At 51.7% G+C, this 23,410-nt stretch overlaps 1 protein-coding gene across 4 annotated transcripts in view; it reads right to left on the bottom strand.

Annotated features, from left to right (window-relative positions):
- The window catches only part of PSTPIP1 (proline-serine-threonine phosphatase interacting protein 1), a 59,182-nt gene extending 39,662 nt beyond the window's left edge, over positions 1–19,520 (bottom strand). For 2 of the 4 annotated variants that reach the window (XM_045070498.1, XM_045070499.1), the window contains exon 1: positions 19,502–19,520. Coding sequence is in view for 2 of the 4 variants with exons in the window: in XM_013059410.2 (XP_012914864.1) it covers positions 7,141–7,176 (36 nt within the window). In the remaining 2 variants the exon portion in view is untranslated. Of the gene's footprint in view, positions 1–7,140; positions 7,622–19,501 lie in introns of those variants that run through there. The other 2 variants (XM_013059410.2, XM_013059411.2) reach the window with 2 other exon arrangements.
- Between the last annotated feature and the right edge of the window lie 3,890 nt (positions 19,521–23,410).

Genomic DNA, 23,410 nt, shown 5'->3' with positions numbered 1-23,410 from the left:
GGTCTGGCCCAGTAACCCCAAAGTCCACCTCGGTGCACCTCCAGGCCACACCTCCTCTGTGAGTTTTCTCTGCAAAACGGAAATAAGAATACCACGTTTGCAGGGCTATTGTTGAAATCAAATGTGTCCTGTCACTTGAAGCCATGGGAATGACTCTCAGAGGGCAGGATTTACTAGGCAGTGGTGAACAGAGTTGGGGAGGCATTCTGGGAATCAGGGGGAGCACACTGTCGCACCGTCGTAATTCTGGGACCTTGAGACCCTGTTTCTGTTCTGCTCACTCCCCTGGCCCTTAGCCCTGCCCTTCGCCTCCCCCTCTTCAAAGCCTTTGTCTGAGGTGACCATCACTCTGATGTCTTGCAGGTGAGGACACGGAAATTCAGAGAGGGGCAATCCTTTTCCAGAGCCCAGCAAGGGAAGGAGGAGGCCTGAGTGAGGCTTCAAAGCAGCATTTGACTCCTGAGTCTGGAGGGAGACCCCGCAGGAGTTGGTCCAGGGCGGGGCCCCGGTGTGGGCAGCCCCCGGGGAACAGGGGGCCGCTCTCTCTTGCTGGAAGCCCAGGCAGTTTCAGTTTCCACACCACGTTTCCCTTCATTGTGTGGTTTGTGGCATCAGCTAGACTCTGGGTGAGGAAGAAGGGCATCCCGCCCACGGCCTGCAACCTCCAGCCTCCTTTGCATGAGAGGAACACCCACCACTGGAGAGTCTGCAGCGGAGCAGAAGAAAGTGTTTCTGCCACGACCTCAGGCCGGTCAGGACCTTTCACAATCTGGCTGGGGCCTTCCCTCCCTACCGAGCTCCCTGCACCCTACTTTGGGGCAGAACACTGCCTCTAAAACCATTGTGCCCACTTCCCACTGGCACACCTTTGCCCTTGCAATTCCTTCTGCTGGAGTGCCACCTGCCCTCCTGCCACCCCCCAAACCTCTGCCCACCCTGCGAAGCCCAAGCAGGGTCCCCTGTCTCCATTCCTGGGGTTCCTGGGGAATAGCCAGGAGGGGTTCACAAGTCCCTGGGAATTGGAGTACAAAGAGGGCCACTGAGAAGCAGATCTCCTTTCCCACTTAGAATGAAAGCGAAGGTGTGGGTGACTCTCTTGCTCCACCCAGTAAACCTCCCAGACCCCCAGCTGCGGGCATCGCAAAGGCAGAGCAGGCAGAACCACTGACCTCTGCGATCTTCTCTCAGCACCAGCCAGCAGCCTGCATCCTGTGGAAGGCGCACAGGTCAACCAGCTCTCCAGCCCCTGAGCCACCATGTACCACCAGTGTGCACAGAGTGTGTGGAACAGCTAAGACTATCAGGCCCCAAATTTCGCCTAAAAACACCATCTTAGGCTTGAAAACAAGAACTGCTTAGTTTTGTTTTTAAATATTTTCCTTTTCAATGACATAAATGGGGAGGCCCCCTGGGTGGCCCCTTTGGTTAAGTGTCTGACTCTGGATTTCAGCTCAGGTCATCATCTCAGGGTTGGGACCTTGAGACCCTGTTTGTGAGCCCCACATAGGCTTCACATTGGGTGGGCAGCCTGCCTGAGAGTCTCTCTATCTCTCTCTCTCCCCCATTCTCTTTCTCTGCCCCTCCCCCAATCCCTCACACACCTACGCATGCACTTGCCATAGCTTTCTCTCTCTTAAAAAATTAAAAAGAAATAACATACATAATCTGTGTTCACTTATGGAAAATCAAGGGGCAGATAGAAAAAAAAAATAACCCTATTTCCAAAGCCACAGAAATCAACGCTAACATGCAGGGAACCCCCCACCCCCATTTGTCCTACACTATTTAGAACTCAAACAAGAATAAACTCACCTATCTCTTTGGCTTCAGGGGCAGAGTAAGATGGCAGCCCACAGGCCTGGGTGGGAGTCCCCGCTCTGTCCCGGACAGGTGACCCTGAAGGAAGCCTGCCCATGTCTCCATTCAGGAGATAGGAGGATGCTGACGGAAAGAGTCTGTCCCCATTCCTTCAGACAGACGCAGCCAGGGAGGCACCGAGAAGGCAGTGGGTAGCAGCAAGGGCAGGACAGCTAGGCCCTCCCTCTCCCATCTCCTCATGGTCTATGACATCCTGCTGCTCAGGAGGACCCATTCTTCAACCGCAGGCCTCCTTGACCTTCGAGGCCACGGCCCTGCGGCAAGTGCTCCCCCAAAGTCTGAGCAGCTTTGGTTCCCAGTAGAGTCTGTCCAGGTTCCTTCCCCCCCGCCCCCCAGCCCCAACTGGGCCACTCTGGCCCCTTCTTCCTGGATCAAAAGGCTCCTGCCTGTCTAGAAACGTGGTCCCATTCTCTCCCCCAGGAATGTCTCCTCTTCCAGGAATCCACTCAAGGAAATAATCCGCAAGTGAGAATTTTTGATACACAAGGATATACCCATTGCATCTCTATCCAGAATAATGAATAACTTGCAGCAGCAACCTGGCAGTCCGGCCATAGGGGATTGGATAAATGCTGAACGTCCAGCAATAGGGGATTGGATAAATGAATCATGCCTGTGTCTACCAAACCCACAAGCTGGACTGGGTAGCCATTAACAATGGTGTTTTGAAACGAGGAAATCACACCCACACCCACACATGTTCAAAATGGAATTATGTTGAAAAGCGGAGGGGAGGGGTGTCCACAACAACGTGAGTACGCTTAACCCTACTGAACTGTACACTTAAACATTAAGATGGTGAAATTCATGTTAGGTATCCTTTACCACAATTATAGACCAATTTTAAAATGCAAGAAAAACCAAACCAGGGAGAATACAACACTGTGTACACAATACACTTGCACCTGCGTGAGATACTCTTACGGAAGCACAGCAAAATATTACCGGTTGTCTTCGTGTGGTGAGACGAAGGGTGCTTTTTTACCTGGTTTTCTCTATTTTCCTCTTTTCCTTTTAGGATCTTATACTGATTGATTTTGTTGCGTTAGGAGGTATATACATAGCTTCAAATGCTCAGAACAGAATAGGTGCCCAGAGAACATGAGCCTCTCCTGATTCTCTGTGAAGGCCCCAGGGCCATGACTGGCAGGTCCGGGGGGCGGGGCGGACAGGCCAAAGTGGGGCCTCTCTCCTAAATGGGGAAACTCAGAGTCTCAGAGCTGGGAAGAGGAAGAGGCAAGAGCCTCTTGAGCCGGCATGTGTGGGAAAGATGGGCCCATCTGTAGCTCCCTGTGTGTCCCTCGTGAGTCATCCCCCCAACCCAGAAAGTGGTGTCTGCCTCAGTCCTCTGCGTGTTGGGGAGCTCAGCCTCTCCCAGTTTGGCTGGTTTCTAGAGGAGGCTGGAGCCTCACCTCAAAGGGAAGCGATGTGGCTACAAGTCAGAGGGGACTTACTCCCTCCACCCCCTTGGCGGTTCTTGCCCAAGGTGAGGGGAGATGTCACGGTAGTATGTGGCCCAGCCTCCTCAAGCCCTTACTTTGCCTTTCACAATCTCAAAAGGGGTAGGACGTGGATCTCGCTAAAACCTTTGCACAGGTCTGGGAGGGAGCGAGAGGGTGGGGTGAAAAGGCACAGCTCAAAGCCCAGCCCCTCCCTGGGCCTCACCCAGTCTTTAGGGAACCTTTGTCTCCAGTGCAGTACAGAGACTTCCTTGAGGGCCAGACAGTCTCATTCACCTGATTGGATGGATGTGGGGATAAGGCTAGGGATCCAGCTTAGACCACCTCCCAGAGGATCCCACTTGACAGCCATTTGTAGAATAGAACTAAAGTGAAACGAAGAAGAAAATGGGTTCAGGAAGGCGGTGGGACCATGGAGACCTTCATTGTTCTTAGATTTATTGTACAAAAACTGAACACTACCTTGCTTGGTAAGGCTGTTGAAGATGCAGACAGATGTTTTCTGCAACAGAGTTGGGCTGCCTGCCTGGAGAAGAGCCACTGGCAAGGAGAGACTGGGAAGTGGGGCCAGGACCCCGCCTTCTCTGGGCTTCTGTGCCCCTCGGATTTATGGCTGAGGCAGGGTTTACAAGATCAAAAGCTGTCTCAGCTCAAGTACCTGGTATTCTCATTCTCAGCTTTGTGTCACTGACAGGCCCCACTCTGAGGCCCAGCCACCAACTTCCTGCAAAGCTGCGATGCCCCTTATCATCTGTATAACAGAAATCAAATTATCCCCTCGCCCTGTGTCTAGTTCACCCCCACCTCACTCCACAAGTGGCCTGCATCCCGGTGTTTTGCCACAGGAAACAGTAGGCTATAAATAAATACCGGTGGCCACATTGATAAAATGACAAATACAGGCGTACTGAGGGACAGAACGGGCCTGCTCCCACGCTGGATGTTCCCCCTACCTCTGAGCCATTCTGTCTGCTTTTTAGAATATTTTGGTCTCCTCTTGCTCTCAGGCCACCCGCTCCCTCTGACACTGTCTCTAACCATTCAGGCCCAGCAGTATTTATCTGTCACCAACTGAATGTCAAGTTCCACATAGACCTCTCCTAACTGCTGTATCTATAAAGACCACATGACTAAGCTTGTTAAAATCATGGGTAAGATTAGGTTCATAGGCCCTAATTAAAAAACGATGGGGCATCTCATGTGAGTAAAGTATATGAGCTTTAATATAAGCTCTTAGCTCCTCAGAAAGCACTTCTGTTTCCTGCTCTTACGACGAATGAGTGCTGGGAACAGGGCTAGCTCTCACCTGTGTCCGGAATGGTTGAGGGTTGAGGGTTCTGGATGTTAACTGCAGTGCTATGGTATTAGACATGATCCTTCTAGTTCAAGGGCTTCCTCCCACTACGCAAGACTACTCATTTTCGAACTGTGAGGCTGTGAGGTTTAATGCCTTGGGCTTGGGTGGGGGCAGGTTGGGTTCTGTCTCTAGTACCCCCACAGCGATTAGATCACTGTGTCTTTCGTGTTATAGATCTGTCTGTAAATTGAGCTTCCAGTTACTTCCATCAGCCTCACCTGATCTTCTTACTTCTCTGGGTGGTGGATGGACAGAAACTTCCCCTCTGTTTTGTCGATGCCCAAAGATCCAGTGATCCACTGGGTTGAGAGAGGAGGTTAAAGCAACCTGGGTGAGAGCCCAGACACGGAGCTAGCCTTTCAGGGTTTAATCCCTGCTGTGTGACCTTGGGCAAGCTACTTAAATTCTCTGTGCCTCAACTACCTCTTGTGAATAATAGGGATGAGATAATCTACCTCACCAGTTTAAATGAATGAATAGATAAACAGTCCTTTGAACAGCGCCTAACACATCTTTAGTACTCAGTGTTAGCAGTCCTTGTAGGCGGGGCTGGGCCAAGCCCCAGAGAGATGGGTTTAAATTCAGAGCCCTGGGGGCTGTGATGCTGACAGCGACCTTCTGGGGCATTTCCCCAGGCTCGGGGTTAGAGTCTCCTATGGGCCACTTCTCTACCCATCTGCCTCTGGCCTTCCCTGGGCTAGATCCTCACTGGAGCCCAGGGAGGCAGCAGGGGAGAGGAGGAGAAAACTGGAGCTCAGGAAGCCTGGGGTGGCGCAGAGGTGGGGCAAGCCCAGAGCATGGCTGCCTGTCCCTCAGTCACAGGTGGGCTCCTTTCTTCCAGCTGCTGCTGTCCCTGCCGCACCCTGCCCCCCCCACACCATCCCCCACTGCCCAGATCCTGCCATGGGGACTGCTTCTGGCCAGAGCTCTGCCTTGGGAAGGTGGGGCCAGGAGCCCTGGGCTGGGACAGATATCCTAGAGGTAAAATGGTCAGGATCTCCTGGTCTGCTCTGGGCTACAGAGCACCCTGGATATCTAGGCCCTACCTCTTTCCCTCACTTTGCACTCTTAGGCAGAGCAGAGGTGATGACTCACTGCCCCACCCCCTACTGCCACCACCGCCCCTTTGTGTGAGCCCAGCTGCCAGCCTGGTGCTTGGCTTGGGCTGAGCCAGGTCTGTCTCCATTGGCATCTCTGACCTGAGCCCACCTCTTGTTTATAGAGTTGGGGAAATGGAGGCCCAGAGAGGAACGGGATACCCTCCCCTGATGGCCCTCAGCCCACTGTGTGGTCAGGGCAGGCAGGAAGCAGGCCATTCGCATGCTGGCCACAGGCCCCAAGCAGAGCACGGCCCGGAAGGGAAGGAAGGCTTGGCTCGTTAGCTCTCATCCTCCTGGCCGCAGGCCCCAGGAAAGGGCCCAGGGAGGGCCAGGCTGTTGGCTGAGTCTGAGCCGGCTGAGTGAAGGGGCCAGGGAGTCCTCTACCGGGTGGAGGGGGGTGCCCTCAGTACGGCCTCCTTCCCCGGCTCTCAGCAGAGGGGTCTCAGCTGTTTCCCACAAGCCATTAGGAACAGCCAGAGCTTGAGAAGCAGAGGGACAGGTAGAGGCACAGCTGCAAAAAAAGCTGAGGGGATCTGGGGTCCAGAGTGGACTTGCAGGCTGTGTGTGGCCCACACTAAGCCATTTCACCTCCCGAGCCTGTTGGGGGCTATCATTTCATGGGGGAAAAGGACTTGAAGGACACCTGCCCTGAACTGAGTAAAGTAAGCAAGGAATTGCCTGGGGCCTGCAGCCTCCTCAGAGAACCCCAAGAGTCTGCGAGGAAGAGAGGTTGTGTGAGGGGCAAAAGAGTGATCATTTCGCGTGCCAGCAAGGTGCTGGGAACTTGATTACATGAGCTCGCCCCTTTAAATTCTCCCATTCCATTGAGATATTTATTAATATTGATCTGGACTGTGTAGCTGGGGAAAGAGAGGCTCGGAGAGGTCAAACAGCTCGCCCAGTTGCTAAGTAGCAGAGCCAAGACCCAAATTCAAGTCTCTCCGGTCCCCAAACACTTGCTCCCCTCCCTCCTTCACCTCACATGGCCTTCTCAAGTTCCCACCCATATAGTACAGTTTCTTACTAAGATCCTGCCGTTGGGGGCAGGGTCTGTCCGAGAAGTTCAGGCCTGAGAGGACAGATGACATCCCTCGCCCACTGTGGTGAGGTTCCCAGAGCAATCAGTACCCCAGACCAAGGACCCCTCTTCCCCTTCCAACTCAGAAGGGACAGAAGCCCAGGTTATGCCCCATCATAATTAAGACCCCAAATCAACTGCTATTTTCATGAGAAAACCTCCCCCCTGCAGCCGCATCCCCGTTAACAGCCACGGGGCAATCCCAGCCCAGCTGGCCTCCCGGGGGCCCATTCCACTTGCTCAGTGTCCCAGCCAGTCTTCACTCACCCAAAAGGCATCTCTGAACTGGAGCTGGGGCATCATCGTCAGGGGACTGCCGCGGCTAAGCTCACTCTCCTGCCACAGACAGGGCTGAAGGAGGGCCAGGAGCCAGGCGCACCGTCCCAGTCCCGACAGGGCTGGCCCAGGCCCCCCCTCCCTGGCCGGCGCCGTCTGCAGCGCCTCAGAAGGCAGCCGCAAGCCAGAGAGGAGCTGCCGGAGGGAGGAAAAGGGCTCAACCTGTTTTGTTTGGGGCTAGAATCGGCAGCAAAATGAGGAAGGAGCAGTGGCCGTCCAGCGATGGGAGGGCGGGCCCTGGTGTCCGGCCGGCCCCCCGCCAGCCCTTTGGTGATGGAGGCACAGTCCAGGCTGCAGGACTGAGAGCACGGATGCCAGCCCTGGGTGGGAGGCAGTAGCCAGTGGGGAGGCAGGCTGGTGCACTAGCCAGGCGGGAAGGCAGCCTGGGGCCTGCGCAGGAAGGTTTGTGCAAGCTCCCTCAGGGGCAAGCACGGGGGCCCTCGCCCACAGGAAGTGGAGCCACAGGGCTCCCTGGTGCAGCCCCGCCTGTCACCTGCCACCCTGTGCCCGCCCCCTCTTGCCCCCTTCCAGAGCCCCAGCAGGGCCATGCTCAGAGGCCAGAAGCTTTGGGAGCCTGAAGCCTAGACAAGGGAGAAGAGCTGGGGTCTCTCAAAGGCAGTGCACCTTAAGTCTCCAGGTCACACACTCTCTGGGGCAGGAAGACCCCTGCCCCTCCCCCAGAGTCTTCAGGCTGAAAGACTGTGGTTGAACTGAGAGACAGGATTGTAAAGGCAATGTGGGAGTGAGCCTGAAAACCCAGGTTGAGGTCTCTGTTTCTGTTTTGTCTGGTCCTGCCCTTGAGGGGTTGAGGGACCTTAATGTAGCCTCCAAGTCTCTTAGTTTTAGTTTCCCTATTGGCCACCCCCACCCCCCATCTTTATAAAGGAGATGATGCTGAGAATGTTACTGGGATTTCCGGTTTGGTTGCAGGCACAGGGTACAGGTCTGGTACCACCTTAGAAAGAGCCTTGGGCTGCTGACCCAAACAGCCCCAAGGAGCCAGGGCCTGACTACTCAGCAGAATATGCCTTCAGGGGGGCCTGTGCCCAGGCTACGTAGGGAAGAAGGGATGAGTCAGCCTTGTCCACAAATCACCACCCTTACCAATGCCTGCTTTACCAGACTAGGGATGGTAAGAGAGATGAAAGCTGGTGCAGAAGAGAGCTAGGCCCCCAGGTGCCAGTTATGTGTGCCCCGGGTTAGAGATGAGGCACACCCATCCTTCTGAAATAGCCGCCCAAGACAGAATACTTTAGGGAGAACTGCAGAGCAGCGGGATTGCCCCTGCTAGACCCCGACCTCCAGAGCCCTTAGGTTTGAGCCAATAAACGTCTTCAGCACTGAAGGCACCCAAGCATTCTATTGCTTGCAGCTGATTTTGTAGCTGATGGTGTACACATCACCTTGAACTCTGAAGGCCAAATGCCGAGGCTGCACCTTATCCTACCGGCCTCTGATAGCACCACCTCCAACAGCACTGACTCAGCCTCCCGGGCCTCAGTTTTTTCATCTATCAAATGAGGTGATGCCTCTAGTGCTGGGGGCAGACTGGAAACCCTCTGGTTATAGAAGGCTTCTACCCTCTCATAGGCAGACAACTTCACAGCCAGTTTCCATCCCCTGCCTCTCCAGGGGTTCCTCCCATCACCCCCAACAAATTTCTGCTCCAAACAGACCTTTTCCCTTTCCCCAAAGGTCCCTTTCTCAGCTGCCACACTTTCCCCATCTGCTCTGCAGCCTCCCTCCTGGCATGCATTCCTTGACCTTCCTTACCTGGCCAAGTCCCCCCAGGGCCTACCTCACAGAAGGCCTTCCTTTCCCAACTGCCCTGGTCGAGGCAGGACACCCCAGAAAGATTACCGTGCAGGTTGCAGGTCAGAGCAATTGCAGAAGGAAGTACTGGCAGGCATCTAAAGAGGCTCCCGAGTTCTCGGGTGCAGAGGTCTTCCTCCTCCCCTCACACCACCCTACCTTCTGCAGCTCCCAAGGCTGGGTGGCCAGAATAGCCAGCTTGGCTTTAGAGCCCTTGCAGAGGGCAAGGGGACCAGGAAGCTTTTCACATGGCCTACCCCTCTTAGCCCTCACCCCAGCCTGTGGGGGGCACCCTACCATTGCCTCCGCTTCCCAGGAGAGCATTCTAGGGATAAGAGTTATATAACTCACCCAAGGCCTCACAGCCCATGAACAGAGTGCTGGGCTTCAGACCCTGGTCTGTCTGATGCCAAAGCCCATGCTCTTGACCTCCATGGGTGTCTTTTACCAACAGCCCTCTCTTAATAATGGGTTTCAGCCTCCCTTTCTCCACTTCTGCCTCCTGAACATTTCACCCCAATCCAGAGCTGGAGAAACTGAGTCTCGGGAGGTTGTTGGGGCTGGTGGTACTTCTGGGGGACAGTCCAGCGCTGGCACACAGTCGTCCATGTTCACTGTGTTACTTGCATCACTTGATGCCTTCACTACAAGAAACAAAACCAAAGTGTCTGGTGTGGAGGAAGTGTGTTGTCTCTACATACGGGGCTGGAGGCAGCGTGGTCCCCAGATGGGGTACCTCAGGGCTTCAGTGCAGCGTCTCTGTGGTTCTCCTCTATTTCTATCTCCCCCTCGGACAGCAGCAGCTCTGCTCTATGACTCCAGACAAAGCCACAAATACAAGAAGAAAAAGGCCACCTCTCCTCACATCTAATTTTCTTTGAAGTCCTCCCCACTCATCCTCCCAGGAGACCTTCCCCAGAGCCACATGTTCATACCTCACCACTGGGAAGGAGATCCCTTGGGGTGTCATGGATGTTGGGGGCCAACCACCATGACTACCACGGCTGTGTCTCAGCCAAGTCCACAAACACGGCTGGGAACTGACTCCTGCCAGATCTTGCTAGAATTGTGGCCCAGAGTGTAGGTAGCCCTGGTCTCTGTCTGGAGGGACCCACGGACAGGTTCCAGAAAGATTACTCCCAATGAGAAGTACCTTAGGGTAGAAGTTAAGGGGTGAAGTCAGAAGAGGGTGTTGTTATATTCCTGAGACAGAAAGAGTAAGTGAGATGAGGCGTAGGTGGGGCACCCAGGATGGGGAGATGGATGTGAGTCATGGAGGAGGTAGAGAAGTAGGACAGACATCTGAGTGCCCCTCAGAAAACGGAACTCTTTTCAGGCTTCCTTTAGTCACCAGCCCCCCAAGGAGGTGAATCCAGTCCAGAAAATCACAGCTTTTAAATGACTGTTCCAGTTGCTTCAAAACACAGTTTGCCTTGAGGTGTGGGTGGCTAGGCCTCAGGTCAGGCTCTGGCCCCTCTTTTAAGGGAGAGTCCCCCCCCCCATACAGGCAGAGCCCCTAACCTGTTTTGCCTGGTATTTGAACACATCTACCTGAAGGATTCAAGATGTAGTAGGTCCAAGGATTGAGAATACAATGCAAAATCAGTTGTCACATCGATCAACGCCTCCAGACCCTGGGCAGGGCTCCGCTCCAAAAGCCACTTCATTTAACCTTCTGAGCCAAATAAACAACAAAATCAATACTACTAGCCACCATGGAGGGCATCTCAGTATCTGCGGGACCTGCATACAGTTTGCGTGCTTTAGCTCACTGACTGCTTTCTACCAGGGCAAGCTATTTCATTTGTGGGGTTAAGGCAAACAGAAAATGAAGAAAACAGAAAGGACAAAAATTGCCGTTAAAGGCACTAAAATGTAAAGTTATCCTCTTTGCCATGTTCTCTCACTCTGTCATGGTGCTTTACTTCCTATTGAATGTGCTTCTGCCCAAACCCCATCAGCTGCTGGGTTTCCTCACTGCTGGACTGAGTTCCCTGGCTAGGGACAGGGAGGTTAGCCAGTCCTCTCCCCTTCCCCAGTGAATAGGAAACCCCTGGGGTTTTGCACACTCAAGCCAAGATGTGCTTGCTTGCTCTTTCTTCTCTTTCTTTCTTTCTTTTTTTCTTCCTGATTTTATTTGTTTACTTGGCAGAGAGAGAGAACAAGCAAGTGGAGCAGCAGGCAGAGGGAGACTGAGAAGCAGGCTCCCCACTGAGCAGAGAGCCCGATGTGGGGCTCAACCCCAGGACTCTGGGATCATGGCCTGAGCCAAAATGCTTAATAGACAGAACCACCCAGGTGCCCCAAAGATGCACTTTTCACCTGTATCAGGAATGGGAGAAAGACTCACCCAACCTCCTACCCCCACCAAGTCACCTGTTGAATGTACCATGGTGCTGTCAGCCAAGGGCAGTGAAAGCCACTGACGTGCCCCATCCTGAGGTGCTACCAGGCAACCCTGAGCCTCCCCATACCTGAGCCCAGGTCCCTGCAGGGGGCAGAGAGTGGCCGTGGTTGCTAGGCAAGCAAGGAAGCTGAGAACCAATGCAGGGCAGGTAGTAGGAGCCAGGACCACATAGGAGCCCAGGCTCCAAGCCCTTCACTGTCTTGTGACACTGCACTTACAAAACACAAATTCGAAGATTATATTATTAAGAATTTCAAGGGGCTCCCCGGTGGTGCAGTCAGTTGAGCGTCCGACTCTTGGTGTCCGCTCAGGTCATGATCTCAAGGGTCCTGAGATTGAGCCCCACATCAGGCTCCACACTCAATGCCAAGTCTGCCTGAGACTCTCTCTCTCTCTCCCTTTGCCCTTCCCCACCCACTCACGTTCGCTCTCTATCTCTCTCAAATAAATAAACCTTTTTTAAAAAGGAAGACTTTCAAGACAGTGACTGGAGAGCATTAAGACCCAAGTGCAGGGTTCTTCTGAGCAACAGGACCCTGTGCGGAGCTGCTCATCCTTGAAGCCCGATCTCTTCACTACTGTCTGTTCCCCACACAACAGTGTCACATTTTCAGACCCAAATTTGATCTTGTGCCTTCCCATTGTCATCTTGCTATGACTTCCCATCATTCTTAGGACAATGGTCATTGTTCTTTTTTTTAAAATTAATTTATTTATTTTGGTGGGGGGAGACCTAAGTAGAGGGGGGGAGAGAGAGAAGTCTCAAGCAGACGCCCTGCTGAGCACAGAGCTCCATGCAGGGCTTGATCCCAGGACACTGAGATCATGACCGGAGCTGAAATAAAGAGTTGGCCACTCAACGGATGGACCCACGCAGGTGCCCCTGATGGTTGTTGTTCTTACACAGATTAAAGACCCTGTGTGATCTGGCCCCAGCCTACCTTTCAACCTCTTCTTATACAGGAAAAATCTGAAGCAAGACCTGGAAAGGGGAACAGGCTCTAAAGAAGGAGTCTCTCAAAGCTGCTTGGTAACATCAGGAAGCCAGAAGGCCTTTACCATAAATTTCACTTGGAAATGGCATTGCCTGTGCTGCAAGGGGTATTTGTTTTGTTCCTTTCATTGTTAACATGCTGTCATAATACCATCCGTCATTATCCAGGCAGGCCAGGCAACGCATGCATCTCCTTCCCTCCTGCAGGAGCAGAGTGCACTCCCATGACATTGGCTGTGACTGTCAGGTGCCCAGTGGCTGAACTGGAATGTTCCTTCACCTGACCACTGTGGGGGATGCCTGCAGGGTCCTTCAAGAGGCACATGTCCCCTGAATTGGGGCTCACTCTCTCAACCCCACCTACTTTGCCTTGGAATGGGAAAAATCCCATTATAGTGCACCATGAGCTTCTGCTAAGCCTTCCTTCTGGAGACATGAAACAAGGCATGGCTCCTGCTAGTCTGGTAGGAGAGGCAGCCCAGGTGGGCAGACGTGCTGAGTGGCAGGACAGCAGTATATGCAGAAAGAGGCAGGGTCTGCTGGGAAGCCCTCCCACAGGAGGGGGATCTAGGGCCTGGTAAATGAGAAGGAACTCACTAGTGAGACCAGGCAGGAAGGGAATTCCAAAAAGACTGCCATAGCCTATTGGGGTCTCACTGTACCCGGCCCTGTGCTAAGCTCTTCATGTACCGTGTGTCTCACTTAATCCAGCAGATAAACAAACTGAGGCTCAGAGAATTCATTTAATTGTCAGAGTCCCATCCTAAGTGGAATGTTTCCTTCCTAGAGTGTGGGGCTGGAGGTGAGAGGCTGGGCCAGGGTCTCAGGCAAAAGAATGATGGGAGGGGAAAGAAGGGAAGTCCCCAGCTGAGGAGGAAGTGTGGATACCAGGGGCCCAGATGGCAGGGGTTGGGGCTCCCAGATCATTTGTCTGACACTAGGAGATAGCCTTCTTCTCCCAGACCCCTGATGCTTCCTGAGGGTGTGAGTCTCAGCCCCAATAGAGCTTGTTTTTCAATTTGCACGGAGAAAGCAGTTGCAACCAGTAAGGCTTCTTTCCACTCAGACAGCCCTTCCGAGTTGACAACAAGCTTTCAGATTTACTAATTTGCGGCCACAAGAGTGTGACTCTGAGTTTCCAAGTACTGTGAGTCTTCAGAAGATGGGGTGCTGCTCAGGATCATTGAGAGACATCAAAGAGGTGCAAAGTGGCCAGTGGGCAGCTGGCAGAGTAACCAAACAGAGAACCAGCAGCTATGGGGCAGGGGCTCCTTCAGTGAGGGCCAAAAATCACTACCAACAGCTCATTGATCAGAGGACAGAGGCCTGCCATGGTGGAAGGGCCCACAAAGGCCATCTGGAGGTTCTCAAACGTCAGGAGAGAAGCCTCCCAGAAGCCCTGAGATATTTTGTAAAAAAGTGTATGGTGAGCTTCCAACTTAGACCTCCTGACTGGGAGGGGGCCAGGGAATCTGCACAGTGTGTAGGTTTCACAAGTGAGGCAGACATACACCCTTGGGTCAGAACTCCTGCTATCATCCTACTGCTTCATTTGGGGACGGAGAAACTGAGGTCCAGCTGGAGAGAACTCACCTGACTCTAGCGGGAAAGGCCGGATGTAACCACGTCCCGCCCACCCAGACCGTGGCCCCGCCCTCCACAGCCCCGGCCCCGCCCCCACCCCCACCCCGTCCAGCTTGTTTGCGTTTCCTTTTGCGCAGCTGTCTCGCCTGAGAGCTTCAGGAGTTTCTCCGCGTCCTCTCCCCAGTTGGGTTGGTTTTAATTTCGTCAGGAAATTACTTGTTCACTGTAAGGCCACGCTTGATTATGGCCTAATCGATGTTTACTTTTCACTGAGAACTTGGGGGATTCAGGGGTAGGAGACCCTTGACTTCACTTGGCGGAGGGCGGGAAATTCAGGACGTTGAGATAGGAGGAGGGGACCCTGGATGTAGGCAAAGAGAAGGGCGCGCGGCAATCCCTGGGGGTAGGAAAGTTGCGGCCCCGGTCCAGAGAGGCGGCTCCAGCCCTAGACTTGGAGTAGGGACAGCGGACTTTGAAACCTGTCCCAGCCTCACCTCGCCGAGACTCGGTTTCCTTAACTGAAAAAACGGGGATAATGAGCCTGTGTATTTAAAGCATTGCTCTAAATTAGAGCTTAAATAAGGGGCTTCGAATGTGCCTAGCCTAGAGGTTGAGAACGTGAAAAGGCGCCCAGCCAGCACACACAGCAGGCTTCCACCCCACGGTGGTGATGCGTCCTGAGAGCCGGCACTGCTGCTGCCCAAGCTGTCTTCTCTCAGGCTCGCAGCAGCAGGGCTTCTCATAGCAGAGCCAGGCTGAGGAGGGACGAGTGGCCTGGGCAGCGTGGAGAGCTTGACGGCGACTCCCCTTAGACCCTGAGACCTCTTGTTCTCGGGATGCTGTTGTCCAGCTCCCCAGTTCCCTTCCATGCCTGGCCCTCAGCAGCACCCTCCTCGCGGTTATCTGTAAGAAGCATGTTTTCCAATATGAAGGTTCCTCAAAAAGTTGAAAACAGAGCTACCTTATGACTGAGCAACTGCGCTACTGGGTATTTACCCCAAAGATACAAATGTACTGATCCAAGGGGCACCTGCAGCCCAATGTTTATAGCAACAATGTTCACAACAGCCAAACTAGGGCCAGCCAAACTGGGCAAAGAGCCCAGAGGTCCATCGACAGATGAATGGATTAAGATGGAATATATACACGATGGACTATTGCACGGCCATCAAAAAATGAAATCATACCATTTGCTGCTATGTGGATGGAACTACAGGGTATTATGATGAGCAAAATAAGTCAATCAGAGAAAGACAATCATCGTATGATCTCACTAATATGTTGAATTTAAGAAACAAGGCAGAGGATCACAGGGGAAGAGAGGAAAAAATGAAAAAAGAAGAAATTAGAGAGGGAGACAAACCATAACCAACTCTTAATCTTAGGACACAAACTAAGGGTTGCTTGGGGAAAGGGAGTTGGAGGGTTGGGGCCACTGGGTGATGGACATTCAGGAGGGTGTGTATTGTGATGAGCACCTGGTATTTATATAAGACCGATGAATCATAGACCTGTACTCCTTAAAAAAATAATACATTATATGTTCATTAATTGAATTTAAATTTAAAAATAGTATTGGAAAAAAAGCACATTTTCTCATTTTTTAAAAAGATATTATTTACTTATTTGAGAGAGAGAGAGAGCATGAGAGTCGAGAGGTCAGCAGGAGAAGCAGACAGATGTGGGACTCGATCCCGGGACTCCAGGATCATGACCTGAGCCGAAGGCAGTTGCTTAAACAACTGAGCCACCCAGGTGCCCCCATGTTTTCTTTCATTTTTTAAAAAAATATACATTTTTATTTGGATATGATTTTAAATTTAGAGAAAAGTGTACCAAGAACTCTTGTCTCCTTTACCCAGATTTACCAGATTGTTTAACTTTTACCCCAAGTGCTTTATTATTGTTTCTCTATTTTTATACATGCATATTAATTTTTTATATTATGGACATGGTATCCCTTTACCCCTAATCTCTTAAATGTATGTTTCCTAAAAATAAAAACATTCTCTTACATAGCCACAGTACAATTTTTACAATGAAGATTTACACTGATACAACGCTATTGTCAAGGCTGCACTCCTCATTCAAATCAGATTCCAGCAATCGTAATGTACCTTCAGTCTATTTTCTTCTCTCCTGCTCTCCTTCAGTCTGTGATGGTTCTTCTGTCTTGCTTTGACTTTCATGACATTGATGCTTTAGAAAACTGTAGGCCAGTCACTTTGTAGAATGTCTCTCTATTCAGGTTTGGGTCTAATCCTTTCCTCATGATGAGATTCTGATCATGCACAGACCCCAGAAGTGGTTCTGTGTCCCTCTGAGTGCATCGTATTGGGAGGCACGTGATGTAAGCTGGTCCCATGGTGGGGGTGTTGACTTCGGCCGCTTGACTGAGATGGCGTCCACCAGTTTTCTTCACCACAAAGTTACTGTTTTCCCCTTTGTGATTCATAAGTATCTCATAGGAAAACTTTTTGAGACTATGTAAATATCTGTATCCTGTTCCTCATTGCAACTTCACCCACTAGTTTTGGCCTCCATTGATAATTTTCTAACTCCATCGTGCCAGATGTGTTTGTAGTTGGCATCCTACTGAAAAGGAAAGAGTCCCCTTTCCCTCATTTGTGTGTTTATCTATTTGCTCATATTAATGTGGACTCAGGGTTGTAATCTGTTACTATTATTTATTTTGATGCTCAAACTGTCCCAGATTTGGTGAGCACGAGCCCTTCCCTGGTGTTTTCTGTTTCCTTCTGATACAGCCCTACTGCTTTTTGAGCACTTCCTCAATTTCTTGCATAAGATGCAAAGGCTTATCTTGTAGGTTACCTCCCCCCAGCTCTGCAATCAACCTTTCTCCAAGGATCTTTGGTTCCTTTCAATGGTAAGCCCAAAGCTTTTGCTCTTAACGAGTTGCTCTTTTTCTCTTGTCTCCCAGAAATGGATGGAGTAGACTTTGAGGAGAGGGTCCAGGGTTTGTATGAGCAGGTAAGCCAAGAGGTTTTAGGTCATTGCTTACACTGAACCTGTAAGAGTGCCTATTCTTTGATGGAGCCTAGAAAAGCACGAGTTCTTTTATTATTATTATTGCTATTAATAAAAATAAACACTTCCATCCATTCAGTGACGCTCACTGAGTCCCCACTCTGTGCCAGCCTGGGAAAAGCCAGGACCAGATCATAAAGCTATTACATGCCAGGCTAAGAGTTGGGACTTTGCGCTAAGGACACTAAACGGTTCTTGAAGGCCTTGATGGTGGCAGGTCCCATTTCCCTTCTCTTGAAGATTCAAGGCTCAGGTCATGCCTCCTCTAGGATGCCTCTCTCCCTAACATTGAGGACTCAGGGCAGATCACACAGAAATGGGAAAAGGAGAGAGATAATATTTAACTAAAGAATAATCTGATTGCCCTCTCCCAGCAGAAAGTTTATTCCCAGCCCCAGAAACTAGCACAGGGAGTGGGGAGGGAAGTGGCAAGATGTAACAAGCCGGACTTTTCAAAACTGCCAGGATGGAAAATCAGAAATCAGTGTGCTCAGAGGATCTGACTCTCCTAACGGGGACTCCCTTGGTACAAATGCAATGATTTCTTATTTGATTTTGATTTTCTTATTTGATTTTCTTCTCCTTATTCACATTTTTTTTAAGCATCTGGACAAGGCACAGGTTTGTGTCCTCAAAAATTTCTCTTTCATGAGACTGCCTTGTATAGTTCAGCAGGTTGTTCATTGCCCAAGGTGGGACAAACGTGAAGATGCCCTACCCAGATCCCCCTTCATGGAAGGAACTGCTGCCCAGCTGTGGGGAGAGGAATCAGCAGTCTCCGGTGTCAGTTCCCTCCGAGCCTGTCTTGGCCGCAGAGTGAACCAGCACCTGGTAAGGGCGAATTCTTGTGTCAGATCCCATAGCGAGCTAGTCAGAGGGGTGCTGGGCAGCCTGTCAGAGCCCCTTGGTGCCCATTCCTGCCCATTTCTGATCACCTGGTACCTGGATTCACTTTAGGTCCTGGTATTAAACCAGCCCTTCCTGGGGCACCTGGGTGACTCAGTCATTAAGTCTCTGGCTTCAGCTCAGCTTATGATCCCAGGATCCTGGGATTGAGCCAGGCTCCCTGCTCAGTGGGGAGCCTACTTTTCCCTCTCCCACTCCCCCTGCTTGTGTTCCCTCTCTGGCTGTCTCTCTCAGTCAAATAAATGAATAAAATCTTTAAAAATTAAAAAAAAACAAAAAACAAAAAACCCTTCCCTTTGGATCTCAGCCCCCTGGTCTTTATTTTCCTGTGGGCCCCTCCAGCCCTCTCCCTTCTCCTTCCCAGATCCCCTTCTGAGTCAGCCAGGAGATCACTTCTTCCCTCAGTTCTGCCCTCAGAACACTTTGTTCACTTTCCCTGGCCCTGGTCTCCGCCTTCCGCCCTGCTGTCTGCAGGGCTCTGGGGAGCCCTTGCTTGGTCAGTGTAATGACATGCATGCCGGGGTAGTGGAGACACTTTAGAGCTAAGGTCTCACCCGGCAGCACCAGCTTACAGAAGGGCATGAATTCACACCAGTCCCCATCACGAAGTGTCACACTGGGGCAGTAAACAATTAGTGTGTGCCTGGCATGGAGTTAAATGCTTTATATTCACCAGGTCTACGCCTCACAAAGCTGCTCAAGGATTATCACTCTGTCTTACTCCCCTCAGGAGGGAGAATGAATGTGGCCAAAGCCATGAGACCCCCAGGTCTGTTTGATTCAACACCCACCCCAACCCTGTCTTTCTACTATAACCATGTACCTCCAGACAGACCTAAACACTGACAGTGCACAACTAGCATAGGGCGCACTAGGAAAACCATTTCAGAAAGTCCTTTGGCAGTAAATATCAAGGGACTGCGGAGGGGTTTTTAACATGTTGACATACTATCGGGAATTCCGTGACAAGAAATCTACTCTGAGGAAATAACAAGAAACCAAGGAAACAATTTATACACAAAGATGTTCGTAACAGCATTCTTTATGATAGGGGGAAAATAAAACCCTGAAAACAACCTAAATGTCCAAGCCTAATTAAATTATGGCATTGCTCTACTGGAAATACACTGTAGCCACTGAAAATATTTAGAGAGTTTAATAATAAAAGGGGAATGTGTTTATGACATAATGCCAAATAAAAATAGGCTTTATGCATACAGCTTGATCTCAACCATGACAACATACTCTGCAACTACAACAAAAAAAGAAGGAAGAGCGAGTCTTGAGCAACCCCAGTTCTCCGGTGTTCCCTGCCTGGTGGGGACATCGATCCAACAGCGGGGTGCACTCCTGCTTTGTCTGTCTCCCTACTAGGCCGCGAGCCTCTCAGACAGCGGGCACCTGGGTCTCAGTCCTGTCTGACTGAGCAGCAGCCAAGATAGAATCTGTTTCCAAGTGAATGCTTCCCCATTGTGGAATGAGTGAGCAAATGAAGGAACAGAAGGGGATGGAAGGGTTGGCCCCACTCCCAGGCCACTCACCTCTTTGAAATCAGTCTTCTGAGTGGCAGGATCTTAGATTTGCCACCTCCTGCTCTGAGCCCACAGCCAACCCAAGTCTCTCCGAAAGTCTTTGGCAGCTTTGTAACCTGAGAAACGGGACAGTGTTTCCCCTGAGCCGTCCAGGATGGGGAAGCGGAAGTATCCCCATCACCCTGGGGCAGGGGTGGGGAATGGAGCCAGATGCCTAAGCTGCCACTCAGGAATGGGCACCTTAATACAATCATTCCTGCCAGTGCTCACAGCTCTAAAACATTAGAATTGCAAGCCCCTGTTAATATTTACAGAAACTAAGACTCAGGTTACAACTTGCAACCTGGGCTAGTAAGTTACAGAGCAGAAATTCAAACTTCTCTATCTGCAAAACCCACACCAGGACTGTAAAGGTGACCTTGGCCTGGTCCCTTTTCCTGTATGAGCTCTGGCTTCCCCTCTGGACAGCAAGGTTCCACTCTGTACAGTAAGGTGCTGACTCAGAGGGTTCAACTGTTCCTCCCCATCATCACAGATAACCAATGATGAGAAAATACTCTGATCTGACCCCAACCCCACCCCGATTCCCTGGGAGCTGCCTGGAGACTTGGAGACTACAGGATGGCAACCATCCAAGTGAGGTCATATCCACTGACCCCTTGCAAGCAGCCTTGGTCTGGGGAAGAGCTCCTGCCCTTTCCTGGACACTGGCAGAAAGCCCAGGAGCATAGGAGCACCTCACTCACACCACAGATCCAGACGTGAGTGGCACATTGCTGGCCATTTCCCCCTGCTTTACTCTCCCTGGGCTGGCCTCTGAGGGGCATGGGAGGGGCCTTCTGCTGGCTTTGCTCAGCTCAGGTCTTACGGCCAAGGAGCTCCAAGAAACAGTCATCTGCCTCCAGTCCCCATACATCCTCATTGCAGGCAAACCATTGTAATCACAGCCCACATCTGCACCAAATCTCCCACCCACCTTAATCCAGTAAGGTAGCCAGGACAAGGATGGGTAGTCCCGTTTTGCAGGTGGAGAGCTAAAGGCCCAGAGAAAGCCACTAGCTCTTCACAGGCCACACAGCTAGTCAGTGGCAGAGCTGGGACTAAGCTCTACACTCTCAAGCAAGTGTTTAGTATTCGTCAATCAGAGCCTGCATTTGTCCAATTTACGTGACACACGTTTATTGTTCGTTAACCCCTGCCACAGGCAGGACACCGTAGATCTGTGAAATGGGCAAGACACAGCTTCTGCTGCAGAAGGGTTTGCAGCTGAGCGGAGCAGAGGAGGAAGGGTGGGGTCTCACATGGGAGGTTAATAGATGAGTTGCAGAGATCATGATACAAGGGGTGAGGTGAGTGGTGGTTATACAGTGAGACGCCTGTAATATCTGCCAAATGAAAGGTAAGCTGAAGGAGTGAGTTGTTATATTAACCAGATAGAGAGAGGAGAGCAGGATGGACAGGCAGGCTGTGGTGTGGCGGCAGGAATGAGCACATGCTGTGTGACACGTGGACAGGAGACACCTCTGAAAGGAAGGAGAAATAAAGCTGAAAGTTCAGTAGGATCACTTTTTTTTTTTTTTTTAAACTCCTTTAAATGCCAGGCCAGGAAGCTTCAGAGACCCTTTGTAGATAAAGGTCGCCATTATAATACATGTTCTCAGACCATGAATTTGAAAGCAAAATAGTGAATAATCAGGAAAACAATGGCAGCTCTGGTAGATAGGTGTGAGGGGTAGGGCCAGAGACAGAGAGGCAGGGGAGGTTTCTAGAAAAGCCTGAGGAGCTTGTGACAAGGTCAGGCTGGCACAGAGGGATAGGGAAGGAGGGACATGGGTGACAAGTGTATGGGCTTGGCTTCTGATACTGTTCTGACATCGGGGGCACCCTGCTGGTCAGCCTCAGCTCCATCCCATCCCAAGGAGCAGGCCTGACCCAAGCAAGAAGACTAAGAAGCCATCCAGCAGCAGGTCTCATCAGCTCTGGCTGCTAGTCAGTTTTCCATCTGGATGAAATGCAGCAACACAGTGAGGTGCCTGGCTTGGTGTCTGACACACAGTGGGCACTCAGCCCCTGGGGCTAACCCTAGACCCTGAGCTGCACCTTCCAGACCCCATAAATGCCACTTCCTCTGGATGGAGGACTGTCCTGCCCCAGATGACAGAGCTGGAGTTAGGGCCAGGAACCCCAGGCCAAACTGCTTGTGTCCCTGATGCTAGGAGCCTCCTGGCTCCATATGTGTGTCTGTCTGGCCATTGTCAGCCCTCCCTGCTGGACCACACTACCCCGAGGCTGTGGCAGTAGAAACAGGGAAGGTGACTGGATATCAGATAAACCTGGCTGTGAATTCAGCTCTGTCCCTGCCCAGATACCCGTCCTTGGCAAGTTGCTTAACTTCCTGTCTTTGACAAGTTGCTTAACTTCTCTGGGTGTCATTTGTAGAAAAGGACCAACGATGCTCCTGGGACAGGATGTTAAATCGGTCTTTCCTGTCATCTCAGTGTTTTGGCTGACACCGAGAGGTGAAGATGAGCGAAGACATTAGGAGACTGCCTGTGCGGGTAGGGTCTGCCAACAGGGGCTCCAGATAGGTCCCGCACTGTTGCATGGCATCCGCCTCCAGCTTTAGGTAGAGTTAGGGACAGAGGGGAGAGCAGTGCAGGAAGATGAGCCCAGAGGGAGTTTTGGGGAATGCTGATGTATCTCCTCCTTTCCCCTCCTGCAGATTCAGAGAATCAAACCTGGTGTTAGAGCTTGATCAAAAGGTCTCTCCCCGCCCCCTCCTTTTCTCAGCTCTGTTCTCCTTGAGGTGGGCTCTACCCTCGGTCAGGCTCTTTCCACGTGGCTGCCCCTGGCTGTTCAAGGCTGACATCCTCATTTAGCATCCTCAGATGAAAAGGGGCACCCTTCTCCTCCAAGGCTCCAGTCAGGGTTTCCCTGGCCTAACTCCTTTGCCGCTTTGGGGTCGGGTGCCCATCTCTGAACCAATCACCGCGGCCAGGATGGGGTGGAGTTTTCTGATTGGCCAGATCTGCGTCACATGTCCACTCCAGGCGCCCACGTGGATCCAGAGTGGCGGACGGAACTGAGAAAGCTGCTGCGTGAGAGGAAGGAAAGGGGTGCTGGGCAGGGGAAACATCGCTTAGTTCACAGCTTCAGCCACAGGAAAGCTCGATGTCTCCTTTCCTGATTGCCCCATCGGAAGTAGCTCCTTCCCGCCTCCTCCATTATTCTCGATCTCAGCAGCCTCCTGGTTTCCTTCATTGTTCTTCTTCCATTTTGTAACTATGTATTTTCTGGCAGCTTGTCTCTTCTGCCCTCCAGTGTCAGCTCCACGGCAGCAGGAAGGACCCGTCTCTTGTTCACAGTTGTATCCTGCAACTAACACAGTGCCTGACACTTAAGAGTGGCTTACAGAACGGTTGTGGAGGCAAGGAAGAAATGCTGCCCTCCCATTGAGTGCCCTTTCTCTAGGCAGCAGCCTTACCTAGAAGGTCCGCCACCCAACACACCCCGGGCCGCCCCAGAGCGCACTGGCACCCCATGTCTCCTACTCACCTCTCCACTCTGACTTCCCCCAATCTCACTGGTCTTGCGCCAGCGTGGGTGTCCTTAACCTGCACTCATGCCCATAAGACAAGGGTCTAGAGGGCAAAGACAAGGACCCCCCACCCACCGCCCTCCGCCCCGCTGTTTACTGTGTGGTGGTGTCTGTTATACACAGAAGTTGGGCTTGTGTCTTCCTGAGATAAGCCACCCTGGGGGCCTAGCAGGGAAGGCCACTGCTGTCCTGCTAGGGAGGAGAGGGGGCAGGACTGCAACACTAGCCAGTGGTGGGAGGAGGGCTCAGCCTGTCTCGGTCACTTTTGGAACGGTCTGGATAAATGGGAGGAGCTCCTGGAACGATGGTGAAAGGTGGTG

This window comes from Mustela putorius, unplaced genomic scaffold, assembly GCF_011764305.1.
Source record: "Mustela putorius furo isolate JIRA1106 unplaced genomic scaffold, ASM1176430v1.1 tig00003972_pilon_pilon_pilon, whole genome shotgun sequence".
NCBI classification, from domain to species: Eukaryota; Metazoa; Chordata; class Mammalia; order Carnivora; family Mustelidae; genus Mustela; species Mustela putorius.
The sequence above is the reverse complement of the archived record's forward strand: the minus strand, read 5'-3'. Positions and strand labels throughout refer to the sequence as shown.